The sequence below is a fragment of the Anser brachyrhynchus genome, assembly GCF_964034855.1.
Source record: "Anser brachyrhynchus genome assembly, chromosome: 1".
NCBI lineage: Eukaryota > Metazoa > Chordata > Aves > Anseriformes > Anatidae > Anser > Anser brachyrhynchus.
Window position 1 is genome coordinate 10,141,813 of NC_137694.1, and position 14,587 is coordinate 10,156,399.

Genomic DNA, 14,587 nt, shown 5'->3' on the forward strand with positions numbered 1-14,587 from the left:
CTTGTTTTGAAAGAAGTTTTAACTTTGCAGTTAATAGTTTCACAAGTTTTTCCTCATTCATGACAGTAATCCATGCAAGACTATGTCACTTGATTCCCTTGTGCAGGACAGCCATTTGGGTCAGATATTCTTTTGTTTTTCCTTCAAGAGGAATTATCAAGTGTGCAGAGGCTTTGTTGGGTACCTTTTAAGCACAGGCATTACCATCTTTCCTAAAGATTCCTTGGTCAACATTTCAAAATGTTGACCAAGAGCCATAAATGCTCTCCATTACATGTGCACTCCCCAACATGTCTCCTGTTCCAGAGGTAGACAGGAACTGGTAGACAATGATGTAGCTTCTGTTTAACCATTGCCAACACACATTTGCACAAATATCACATGGATTCCCTCTACTCTAATAAGTGTACTGAAACAACAACAACAAAAGTTTGATTAATTATATAAATAAACACCTGTCTACAGTTTCTATGAATCTGTAATACCAGGACATTATGCGACGTCTATAATACAAGGGCAGTGCACAAAGTTGTAATTAAGAGAAGTTGCATGCTAAATTGTCAAGCCTTTACTTGTTACTTTCTTAACAAAATATAGATAACTTCAAAACTGGCACTTGCAAAATAGTTAAATAAAGCTGAACGGTTCCAAGTTTTTGTCCAAGATGTTAGGATAGCTGATATCATTCACGTAGGACTGATCTATTATTTACCTTGTATTAAGACATCACTAAAACGCCAGATTTGTAGCATACCAATTAAGTTGCAAAGTTGCAATATGCCAGCAGAGTATCCTTTATGTAAATCTTTTTCCTATGATAAGAGGGTTGCCTTATACTATGTTGGAAACATCAATAAAATCTATTCAGATTTTCCCCTTCAAGAAGAACATTAACAAAAAGCTTACGCTAAATGCAACTGCTGTAGCATTAAAAATGTCACGAAGATTGATTTTTTTTTTTACAGTAAAGCCATAAACAATTGGCTGACATACTGGCTGAACAGATTAAAGCATGTCTTTTGGGGTAGATTCATCCTAGTAAGAATCTTTAATATTTTGTGAAACTGGACTGAAGTTATAGTATTGCTGTTAGCTGAGATGAACTCTAGACTTCAGGTATTTTCCTACTGTAACTTTTGGCCTGGATGTTTGGATGTTACCTGTTACATCCAGGTATTCTGGATGGCTGGGCAACTTGATGAGCAAAAAAATAGATGGTTGGATTTAGAGGGGAGTGATTAATGGGTTGTGCTTTTCCTGCAGGCACATAATACATGTGCTATGACCTACCCCATTTAATATTGTTATCAGTGATGTGGAGGAGGTGATGAAGTAAACTCATAACATTTGCAGATGACACTGGATTAGGGGGAAAGATTTGAGGGCAGGACTGCCATTCAGAGGGACCAAAGCTGGCTGGGGGAATGGGCCAACAAGAACCTTGTGAAATTCAACAATGACAAGTACTAATCCTGTCCCTTGGGAGGAGGACCCCTGTACAACGACACAAGCCAGGGACTGACTAGCTGGGGAGCAGGTCTGCAGAAGAGGTCCCTGGGGAAGGTCTTTGATTTTTTAATTATTATTTATTTTTTGGTGGACGGGGAGAAATTAGATATATTTCTTTGGTCTCGAGGCCAGCTGAACACAATATGCCCTAGCAGCAAAGAAGGCTAACAGCATCCTGTGTTGCTACCAGGAACATAACTTTATATTTGACAAGTCTACACATCTACCTGCACACAAGTCTACACATCTACCTTTTTAGCAGGTATAAGTTGTATATACTGCTTATTGAAGATAGCAAAACTCTCCCAAATGTGTTAAATATTAGAACAGTTGTACTAAGTCAGATATAAGCATTATTTAGATCTTTATCATGGCTCTCGTAGAAAATGTATAAGAACACAAGACCAGAGTAAGCACAGTGCAATGTTCTCATACCTTCCAGCAGTCTGTGGTTCAGCCACTTCATGAAGCAGTGATTGCTTCTTTGAATGTAATGGAGATCTACTCTCTTCCTAATGGCTTTTGTTTATGCATTATACTATAGCTACTGTATACATATATCTTACTTATTATATCATATTTACACTAAATGCATTGCTGTTTCTTAAATGCCAAAGCTGATAGGGATGAGAGAGTTCAAAACATTTTAAAATATTGAATTCAGCTGTAAGTTAGTGGCATCTATTGAGCACTGGCATCTATCAGTAAACACAGATGAATCTCAGTGCTGACAGTTTTTGTATAGATTTAAAACTACCATAGCTTTAAATAGAGAAGTCTACCATTAATGGCACCTTAACCTTATTAATCTTATTCTGACGTGACAGACCATCCAAAAAGAAGCCTGTATCTTGTTTTCAAGTAGATACGATAAGTGCTCCAGGATGCTAATTTGTAAAGCACTTTATGATCCTTCAGGATGATAGCCAGTGTGCAAAGCAGCATGAAGCAGTTTCTCAGCTGACATAAATCAATGTTATGTTATTAAAACAACTGGAATATATCTGAATTTCATCTGCTCGGGATTTGGCTTCATGTATATTTTATGCTTTAATTGCCAATAGCCAAGAAGTGGAATAACTGAGTAGGTTTAATCATGTTTCTAGGAAACAACTTCATTTAAGTTAATTTAGTTTAGAAAGTGCAAAAAACAATTTTCCTGCAAACAATCTTCAAAATGTTGTACCCATCCAGATAACCAAGCTTTAATATGGACCATCATATTATGTATTCCACAGAATCATATAGTAATAATAATGCAAATAAAAATTTACCTTGGATTTGATTATACACATTACTTTTCCTGTTGCTTTCCAAGTGCCTGATCTAACTTGGTTTTGTTTGCCTTGTCATGTTTGTTTTCCATCTGTTCTCCAGACTTTCCAGATTGCTTTACCGTAACTGTGATATCTAAATAAATAGTTAGCTTTTATTGACTTTTCAATCTGAACTCTCAAAAGACAGTTGTTTTTTCTTCATCACTTTTTTCTGTGACTCACAATTCTATTCATATAGACAATGGAACATGGTGTAAAATTGTTTCCACAGATAAGTGCCTACCAGCACCCTAGCATACGTCTGAGCTAGATAAGACTAGAGAAAGAATGAGGAGATAATGTATAGTAAATGAACACAAGAGGAAGGTTCTGTCTCTGTCCACAGCCAAGTAGACTTGGAAGACTTCATATTGTTCGGTTTGGTTAATTTGTTCTCATTGCTGTAGCATGGCATTTTGTCACACTGAAAAATCTTTTGTGCCTAATGTCTCCTTTTCATTCTTTATCCTCATGCATTTTTCTAATGCCTACCATTGACCTTCGCCCCTCCCCAAAAAGTCACTGTTGTCCTGCTTTTCTATGATTCAGCCATCTGATTTTGATATATATATATATAATTATTATTATTTTTTTTTAAATACATTGCTTGAAAGTGATGCAAAATAAATGTGGACTTCTGTAGTTACTTCCATTGGTGGTATGTCTATGCTTTGGCTCACGGACCCAAACCAAAAGACTCAATATGCATTTTCAAGTTTAAATATATCTTCCATTTCAAATTTCTCAGGGGCATGTATCATTGTCCTCCTCATCATTTTTCAGTTCAAGTCCATTTCAATTTTTTTAATTTCACTTTTATAAAGTTTCAGCTTCAAAGCACGGAACATCTGATGTTTGTAAAAAGACCATGGTTTTCCAGAAATAGCTAGTGATTTTTAACTACTGTCTCAAAGGCCATGCTCTTAGGCACTAGCTATCCAAATCAATAGGTGTTACATATATATATATATAGTGTATATATATATATATAATTCAGACACCTAAAAGTCTGTTAAAAAATCATGTATCTCTGTATCTAGCTGTGACAAGAGTGAGATTGCTACTAATGATTTTAAGAGTTTCCTATGCCAATTCACACAAACTCATGTGTGATCACTGAAAAATCTGTTGCACATTCTAATTGCTTCTTTCCTTTCTTTGCTCATGTAATTAGACAAATGGTTTCATGCTTTGAAAATTTAGCCCCAAGGAAATACTTGTTTGAGTTAGCACATGAACAGTATTTGCACAGAGCTTCTGGGTCACATGGCTACATTCTCAGACAGGGGTGCAGTTGTTTCTTCTATATGGGACTCAATAATTAAGCAATATCAGGCCCTGCATTTGGTGCTGCAATTCTGTTTACTTTTATAATGGAAAATTATCCTTTCAAACTTTATTTACATTTTTGTGTTTTGTGTAAAGACAGGAACAAACAAATGCCTGGTGTGCTCCAAGTTACTCATTATTTCTCTGCCCTTTTTTTTTTTTTTTTTTTTTTTTTTACTTGTAATTTATATAGGGAGTTATTGACATTTGTTTTGAGAGTCAAATCTAATCATTGCCTAGATGCTGAAACAGTTCCAGTAAATCTTGGCTGTTTATACTCTAATGGCTGAGCTCAACTAAGTAGTAGAAAGATGATAAGATTTCATGAATTTCCCTGTGAACAGAGCAGCAGCAACAGATTGGCAGCAATCTGATCTTTATTATCTCCATAATGAGGAAAACAAGAAAAATTGTAATTGCAGAACTTAGGTTATGGTCAGCATACTACAGCAAAATAAATTATTTTGTGTTAACTGAGTCATGTTGCTAATCTTTCTACTATGTTGCTACTGTGGAACAACAAAATATACCAGGTGCTATGATTTTATGGTGTTCTGAGAACATTGAGATACACAAATTTAGAATAAGTAAGTCAAATTGTGCACAAATTAGTGGATGGTGGAGATAAGGAAAAAGAGAATGAGGTATTTTAAAAATACTTCTGCAGTGTTGCTTGCCAGTTCACTGGTGACAGGGTTTATTAGTGTCAGGATGTTGGTCACTATTCAAATACATACAAGTGAATATGCATCACTGAAATAGTTTGTGATGTCTGGAATGATATGAAATGACAAGTGAAATGTTTTGAAAGTCATAAAGTGGGTTAATCAGGGAAAAAAAAATCTAGGTGATTCTAATTGATTAGTATTTTTCTCTAAGTACAGCGTGCTTTCAAAAGCAACTCTTCATCTACTAGGCATTTGAAGTCTTCATTAAAGCTCCTAACTTTATATTTTCAGCTATATAAATCAGTGGCTCATAAATTAATTGTAACAATTTAGTATCCATATTTGTTTATCAAAATATAAAATAAATGTAGTTGCATGATTTGTCTTGTTATCATCTTAAGGCTTCAGTAAAGACTAGATGGGAGGGTAGGATCACAGTCTTGAGATATCAGTAAAAATAGTTGCAATTATTTAGTGGTCTTCTAACTTTGAAAAATCCTAAAAAAGATTGGATCTTAAATATGTGAAGTTCCATTTGAAGAGATGTATTCTTGAAGATATTTTCCATAGAAATCAATAGAGTTCTGAAAGGTGCCCTCTCTCATTCACAGCACAATGATTTGATTTCTGACAGTAAACAAATCCTATGTCATATAAAGAAGAAAACAGTAAGTTTTCTAAAAAAGATAAAAAGCTATGTTAGCTATGAAAAGTTAAAATTGAAAGATTAGTGTCTGGATATATCAAAATAGAGAGATGGAAATTAAGACTCAAAGACTAAAAAACAAAACAAGCAAGCAAACAAAAAAAAGAACAAGGAAAAAGGAGAAACCATGACTGATGATATTTTTAAGCTACCTGCATTCTGTGTGATAAATGGGGTAATGTCATTGTAAACAGAAATAGTAAACTTAACATTTTCAGTAGATGCAGTATCCATAAACAGGTCTGAAATCTCATCTTCACACTAGACAATACAGCAACATCCAAGCAAATACTTCTTTGTCATTCAGAACCCAATACTTAAAACACATTGGGCAAAAAGTAATGCATTTATTCTGATTGCCCAGAAATTAACGCTTTTATTGTTTAAAGTATTCTAGTGGCATTTCTGCAACATCATAATAACAAAATAGAATTTTCTAATTTAGTGCAAAAAAATCAACTAATTTGAATTCCTCCAAATTGCCCAGCAACAAGAATATTTGCAAACTGACACACATGCACACACATATGGATGTTCCCTAGCAAGCATGCTCCTACTTAATACATCAGTCATACATTTGACTCTACACACTGCAAATTTAAAATCACAAGACTTTTCAAGTTCTATAGGAATAAAAACCTTTAAATATTATAATCAACATAAAATTATTTTATTAGCAGCAGTACATCAAACAATTTAGATTTGCAAAATCAGAAACAATGTCAATCATGGTTTTCAGTAATCTAGCACAGATATCCATAGACTTATCTGTGAAACCAGGTGTCATATACACCCATTTATATGACAAACCACCCATCTGCCATTAAGGTATCAGAGACAGAGACTGATGGACTGTGTCATAAGAAAACTGTGAACCTCTAGATTTACTCCCCAGTGTTACTAAGAGTCTATTTCTACTGATGAAAAGTCTGTATGGTAGTTGTGTAGGTTAAAAGTAAGTTACCTGTATATGAGTTTTTGTGTTGTACACTAAGAATTTGTTTAGTTTGGATTAACTGTATTTAATACTTTGCAGCTGTGAGCGTGAGCCCTGGAACGTATTAATGAATCTTACAATAGTGTTTGATCAGAAGTTCTCTGATAAGTGTGCAGAGCAGTCTGTATGAATTTCAGTGCCCCAAGGATGGACTGATGCTTGCATGCTTTTATTGGTTGCTCATTCACTTTATGCAATGAGATGCTTATCTTTTTTTCATTTTTTTTGTAAAAGACATTTTTTGTGGTATGATGGGTTTGCTTTCCATGTCATGTCAGGAAAAAATAAACTTTACTGGTGCTAAATTTCAAGTTTTCAGTGAAATAATATATCTAATTTAAAATAAGTTTGTTCCAATTACACTGAAAAATTACTTTCATCTCCTAAACAAAAATAACCTTAGAATTCCCCATTAGCACAGCCCCAGAGTGCCAATATAGCTACTGTTTAAAACACAGCATCTTTTCTGTATATCAAATCATTTACATTCAAAACCAGCCAAACAGCAATATGTATTGATTATCATCCATGCCAAGTTTATAATTAAATGAATATTAACTACCATGATGGATGTATCTTGTAGCTGAAATTTAATTATACTCCCCATGCCTGTAATTAGCATTGGTATTTTGATGGTGCTGTTTTGTGCTGATTATATAGGCAACTTAACAGTTTTACTTTAGAGGGCCCCCCTCAAACTAAAATATTTATATTTTTCCAATTCTTAAATTGCTGTTAAAAGAGGGAGACAACTGTCATGTCCAAAAAGAGGCTGAAAAAGATTTATATTCTTTTATGCTACATTTGCATTACTAAACATTCACAGAAGAAAAGGCTTACAAGAAGTTAGCTCTTTTAAAGATGTTGCTCAGGTCTTCAAACTACAAAGAGATGACAAATGTAGTGAGAGGCCATTATGGCTAAAATTTTTAGCAAAAATTCCAATGAACTTATTCACAAATTTCATGCTATCATCAGAGTATTCCCAACTGTGATAGGATTCTGCTGTGCCCCTCATTACAGAATGGCTCGAGTTGGAAGGGACCTCAAAGATCACCTACTTCCAACCCCCCTGCCATGGGCAGGGATGCCACCTAATATATCAGGCTGCCCCATCCAACCTGTCCTTGAACACCTCCAGGTATGGGGCATTCACAGCTTCTCTGGGGAACCTGCTCTACTGCCTCACCTTCCTTCTAATCTAAATCTCTCCTCTTTTAGTTTAAAGCCATTCCCCCTTGACCTGTCATTTTCTGCCTGAGCAAAAAGTTGCTCTCCATCTTTTTTATAAGCCCTCCCTTTATATATTGAAAAGGTGAAATAATGAAAAATGAAATAAGGTCACCCCCTGAGTCTTTTCTCCAAGCTGACCAGCCCCAGCTCTCTCAACTTTTCTTCACAGGAGAGGTGCTCCAGCCCTCTGATCAACTTCACAGTCCTCCTCTGGACCTGCTTTAACAAACCCACATCTTTCTTGTGGTGTGGGCCCCAGACCTGGATACAGGACTCAAGTCCTCTCACAACAGCAGAGCAAAGGGGAACAATCACCTCACTCCACCTGCTCACCACTCCTCTTTTGATGCAGCCCAGGGTGCAGTTGGCCTTCTGGGCTTCAAGCACATGCTGCTGGATCACATCAAGATTTTCACCCACTAGAACTCATAAGCCCTCTTCTGTAGACCTGCTCTCAATGAGTTTTTCTCTCAGGGTATACTTATGTTTGGGATTGTTCTGACCCAGGTGCAGTACATTGCACTTAGACATGAACCTCATTAGGTTCACATGGGTCCACTTTTCTAGCTTGTTCAGGTCCCTTTGGATGGCATCCCTTCCTTCTGTTTTATTGACTGCACCACTCAGTTTGGTGTGATCTGAAAACCTGCTGAGGGTGCACTTGATCCCTTTGTCTATCTCATTGGTAAAGATAGTAAACAGTACTCATCCCAGGACAGACCCCTGAGGGATGCCACTCATCACCAGCTTCTTCCTGGACATGAAGCTATTGACCACCACTCTTCAGGTGTGACCTTAAAGTTAGTTCCTTACCCACTGAATGGTCTACCCATCAAATCTCCAATTTGGAGATCAGGATGTCATGTGGGATCGTGTCAAAGGCCTTACAGAAATCCAGGTAGATGACATTGGTAAGTCTTCCTCTTTCAACTGATACAGTCACTCACTCCATCATAGAAGGCCACCAGATTGGTCAGGCACGATTTGACCAGCCATGCTGGCTGTCTTGGATCACCTCCTTGTCTTGCATGTGCCTTGACATCGCTTTCTTATCTTTATACTGTGCTGTATGGGATCCAAAATAAAATAAAATGGTTATTTGGAAAATGTCTAATATGCAGTTGTGAGAAAAGCCAAGGCACAAAGGACATAAACTTAAATAATCTTGGATAGAAAAACTAGTGGAAAGTTCTTTAGCCAGGAACTCAGTGTGGCTAGCTGGCATCTAAAACCAACTCAAAGCTAAATTATGGAAACACTACTAGCATTATCAGGAAAACATTAATCTAAAAAGATAAAGCTTTGCAAAGAGATTGTGTAGTGAGCTTCCTATATCTGATTAGTGTAATAACTAAGCAGATTTAGCTTAATAATTTAATAATTTGAAAAATAATTTTTTAACCATTACAGTTAAGGTGGGAAAAAAGCCTTTACATTCCCTGATCAAAGTGTGAATCATCTCTTGTAAAATTTTCTTTTTCTTCAAAGAAGAAATTTATTTTTATTGTATGGGAAGTATTTTATAAAATAGCATGATAGCATGGAAATTTGACAATGCATAAGATTACCTTTATGAGACTATTCTAAAGCTTTTGTTTTCACTCCTATTTTTTCCTGTATCTAAGGGAGGTTGGTGATTTGCTTTTCTCCAACTAAGAAAATCAAACTTATCGTAATGTTTTCATCTTTGTGATTATTAAAGAAGGGAGAAAAAATGTTAGATTTGATGATGCTTTACCACAAAGTGATTGTAGGCTATTTTCCATTATCATAATTTGTACATCCTTTGATGTAAAAAAATGTCAATTAAAAGAAAATATTTAAGAAAAATACTAGTCTCTGACAAATACAGGTTGATATAAATGTGCATGCTTTGCAGAGGGAGCTCAATGATTTATCTGTCACCCTATTTGGCTGATTCTAAAAGCTCATCTACTATAATTTTTCAGCTAAATTGTATGCATGTTTTAGGCATAAGATAAAGCTATCCTTTGAATTCACATTTCACATGAATTTCTAGCAATTTAGTGCAATTTAATTAATACTGCAAATTAAGGTTTGCTTGATGTAGATTTGCCATGCAAATTGTCATTTTGCAGTATAGTAGGGCTGTCAAAAGAAGGTAGGATTGGCTTCAATGAAATTTTCAATGGATGAGTTGTTTGTGTGATGTAAGTATTTACTCAAGAAAATGTTTTCCTACACTGAAAGTAAATTGAATGGTCCTACCCAAAATTTAGTCTTTGGGAGCGTAACAGATGGGACTCTAATCTTCCAGCCACAGCCAGAAGTTACTGATGACATCCTTCAGTATCCACTGATTATTTGTTCTCTTTCTTGCTTTTTCTTTCCAGCAAATTATTCATTGTTTTATCTCTGTTTAAAATTTTCTATTTCTTTTGATCACAGGCAATGGGCTGGGTATCCGAGTCGTAGGTGGAAAAGAAATTCCAGGAAGCAGTGGGGAAACTGGAGCTTACATTGCCAAGATCTTGCCTGGGGGCAATGCAGAGCAGACAGGGAAGCTGATAGAAGGTAAGCTAAATGCACTATCAAAAAGTGGAAGCAAGGCAGAATTGTGAATGCAGTAGAATTATTTATACATGTGCATTCTCCCTCACACAACAGATACAATCTTGTGCAAGGGCAGAGGGGTATCTTAGAACCCCTCTTAAAGCAGAAAAGGACTTATGGAAGGTCCTTGTCTATAGCCAGAGGGAACTGCCATGGTGAACAGTATTCTGTGACGGCATGCTGTCTGCACTGGGGGTAAGACATGATGAGAGTCCAACTGTATCATGTATATTGTGGACGTGCTATTTTGAAGATCTTTGGCTCCCTCCATAGAAGAGAGTAGGTCTTTCATAGCTGTGCTAAATCATGCATTTTCTCAGCAAAGTGGTTGAAGTACCATGCAGGTAACAAGGAGAATGTAGTTATTCAGTATTTCCTTGAGACTGGGCATTTCAAGAAAGAGGATGAGAGGTTAACACTTAGAATTATCTCTACCATTTTGGTTTCTCTTGTCAGGAGATCTTCTGGGAATTGTGGTTTAAAGAACTTGTTTGCTTACCATATGGCTGTATTTTTAGCAGTGCATCTTGGTTTTACAATAACTACAGGAGAAATTCAAACACATCAGCTTGCTTTTTTTCTGTTCCCATGATGTATTTTGAAGCTTTATTCATATTTTAGAGAACGATGAATAGAAAAATAAAGTATATATATATATATTTTTGTTTCATTCTTCTATTATATATGATCAGTATTGCTTCTGATCTGAACTTTATAAAAGAATTGTAGATTTACGTTGGCATTGTAGAATATGTTGGCATAAATTTGGAGCAACTATCAAAATCACTACACTTAATGTGTGGAATTTGACTGCATAGAGTCCCAGAATATGGTTTGCTATTGATAGGTTAGATGAGAGAAATAAGGCTTTTTGCAGAAAGTACCATTACTGTAGCACAGAAGACAAACACTTCAAACCTATAGTTTACTTTTTATGTCATTTTAGGTGGCTATCATAAATCAAGAAAGAATATTTAGCTTCTTTACTTTGGGATATTTTGTTTGTTTGTTTTAGTAAAAATATGGCTGGTGCACATCCAATCTCTATACTTCAGAAGTGCTAAAAATCCACTGAGGTCTTCAATCATTCTCATATTGATTTGTGCAAATCCAACCAAACTGCTAATGTTATTAATATTGCTGATATTGTGTCTGAAAATAGAATCTAGCCTTCCTGGGTAATTGCTGTCTCTCACACCACATACATAAAACTTTGTGTGTCATTATCTGTAAATGACAATTGTTTCATATTAGTAATTTGTATAGTAATCATGAGTCACTTTTTTTCTGCTGAAATGCTGTGTGACTTCAAATTAGTGAATATACCTAGTCATCAACTAAACATATAATAATGTCATTACAAGTTAATATCGTGACTCATTAGCCTTTCCAAGAACATGATTCACTGGAAAAAAAAAATCCCATCAACTTAATTAATTCTTCTAATTCTTAAAACAGAAAACACTGGGTCTGAAAAATCCTGCCAGTAAAGAACAAGGATAGATTTACTGTGGTTATGAAGGAAGGCAAAGTCCTACTCACTGTCTGTGTGACTGCATCTATGCAGAAATGACACACTTTAAAATACAGATAGCATTCCTTTACTTAGGGAATAGAAATCCATACAATTTTAGCCTATTTAAATAGCTTTGGAGGAGTCTGTTAATGCTGAAATGTTTATTTATAGTTCTGACTGGCAAATACCAGTCTTCTTGGTTCTCTCACCTTGAATTGCTTTCAGATGTCAAAAATATCTCTGATTCATCATTCACTGGCATTACAAAAATTGGAGGTGGAAGACTCATTCCACTGAGCTCATCAAGTGCAGGGACTGTGTCAATTTGATAGATGGGTCTGTGCTCCCTCTCGTGTTGACAGAAACAGTTTGGTTATATTCCACCTGGTATATCTACTCAGGAAACAGCATTTCATACTGCCAGCATTTTTCAGAAACAAAAGAAACTAGAGTAAAGAGCAGAAATAAAGTATTAATGTGTGTTACTGACTGTTGCAAATTTGCTGGATGTCCTCAGCATTCAATACTCTCATTGGACCATTTAGACAAGCTGACTGGAGAGCCTGAGAACTGGTGAACCATGGGTGTCTTTGTTCCAAGTTTTCAACCAGTGAGGCATAATGTGTTTCAATGCTTAAGTCAGCTAATAATCACTAAGATAAAGAAGAGAATCCTTGTCTTTCTGGTCTCCTCATGATTCTTGGGGACCTGCATGGTCTGAAAGCTAATGGTGAACTTGATTTGTGTCGAACTTACTGCCTTTCCTGTCTCTCCAGTCAACAGCAACAATGATACTGATCAGATTTTTTTAATCAGAGGCATAATGGCTCCATATTCATTTAAAAAATATATGCCTCCTTTAAATAATATTTTCTCAAACATAAAAATAGGAGAATTCATATATCATTAAGACAAAAACTCTCATCATGCAATTACTGAGAATTCAGTTTAATTGAATTCTGCATTTCATAATTCAATAAAAATATTCAGTATACAAGGATATTTTAGACTTCTCAATCTTGAAGCTGGTCCAATAATATCGTAATAAAGTCTTCCTGATGTGTGTACAGACAATGAAAGATAATGTCACCAACTTAAGCAGTTGCGAAGGTCTGAAGAAAGAAAATGAACTGCCATTTAAGAGTTTTGTGGCAGTTAATAGTGTTCTGACTCTCAGTCCATATCTTTTGTCACTTGTTTTGATCTTAATTAATAACTACTCCCATTAGGATACAAGAAATGTTACATTTCAAAACACCATGTGAGTCCTCTAAGGAGAGCAATCTGCAACCTGATGACAGGTACCAAGGGTAGGCCCAAGTAGATCCTATGTCATCGCCATCAAAGTCTGAATACTGATGATGAGTTCTGAAGTGTAACTAATACCTTTTAGACTTGGATTCAACTGCTAAGATGAAACCGATCAGTTTTTCAAATGGGCTGGTTGCCTTCAATTGTGCTGGAAGTTCCCCAGGCCACACGGCCAGTTTCCCTCCAGACTGTATTTTGAATGGCTGGGTCTTTAAAGTGAGTATCAGAGCTCTCTCTCATCTTCAGAAATCCGTGCTATCTCTGAACTTTAAGATGCCTTCAGGAAATAAAGCTGAAGTCTCCCCATAAAACTTATCTCTATTTATTTATTATCTCTATTCATGCTTGTTTTCCTTCTTCTACAGAAAGACTTGTGTATTCTTACATATTCAAGTGTCACAATTTCCTTTTGTAAGACCTTTGCTGCACAACTGTCTCTGTGTGTCTAATGGCCTAATATGAGGCCAAAACCATTAGAATCACACCTCTGAGAAAAAAGAAGAGCCTTCTCCTGGACTGTGATGGGAAGCCATGGCCACAGCATCAAAGTCCCTCACAGTTATTAAGCCAGTATGGGGAAAAGCAGGCATAGCTTGCCCCCATATGGCTTTCTACACCAGGACTGATGTATGAGGTGAACAGTATATACCAAAACAACATGCTGTGACTGGCAGAAAAGAGACACATCTAGACTGGTGGGGATTATTTTTCCCCCCAGACAGAAAGAGGGAAGAGAAAGGAACAAAGAGCTATTTGGATTACTTCCATGGACTTCAGAGAGCAGCCAAACTTCTCAGTCTCAGTTCTCTAAAGAAGAAGGCAGACCCAGAAAACCTTATTAGAAGTCTGCCATGACCAGAATGCTTTACAGCTCTCCTCCATGGGACAGACCCCATCCACTTCAAGCATCCCATAGCTTCAGGCATCACATTAGAAGAATGTATACAGAAAGGTTTCCTTGAAGCCAGAGAATAAACACCCAGGGCCCTATACAGATCCAAGTGCCATTACCACAGCTCTTCATTATTTCCTGGACAGACAAGTTAGTCAAAAAGAAATTTGTGATAAAGATATAAGGACATACAGAGGATGGTAGAGAGAGAAACTGCTGTTAGGTAGAAATCTACTACTATTACTACCACTACTACAACTACTACTACAACAACAACTACTACTACTACAAAACCTACAAGAATCAGTTGACTGCTCAGAAATATGACTGAAATATGAGAGATGCAGAAATACGAGACCCTTATGTAGCAACTTTGAGTCTAGGGGAGCCAGGAGGCAAAAGCTGAAAGACAACCAATAGGTTTACGGTGCACGTACAATCCCTTTTGCACAAGAGCACTGTATGCAGGCTGCATTGATCACATAGAATACATAAACTGGAAAATAGCTCAAGTATTTATGCTACCTACAATGCTT

At 36.3% G+C, this 14,587-nt stretch overlaps 1 protein-coding gene across 13 annotated transcripts in view; it reads left to right on the forward strand.

Annotated features, from left to right (window-relative positions):
* PCLO (piccolo presynaptic cytomatrix protein) overlaps nucleotides 1-14,587 on the forward strand; it is a 372,671-nt gene that overhangs the window by 236,389 nt on the left and 121,695 nt on the right. For all 13 annotated transcript variants that reach the window (XR_013945535.1, XR_013945536.1, XM_080577654.1 and 10 more), the window contains exon 10: nucleotides 10,168-10,293. Coding sequence is in view for 11 of the 13 variants with exons in the window: in XM_080577654.1 (XP_080433780.1) it covers nucleotides 10,168-10,293 (126 nt within the window). In the remaining 2 variants the exon portion in view is untranslated. The remainder of the gene's footprint in view (nucleotides 1-10,167; nucleotides 10,294-14,587) is intronic.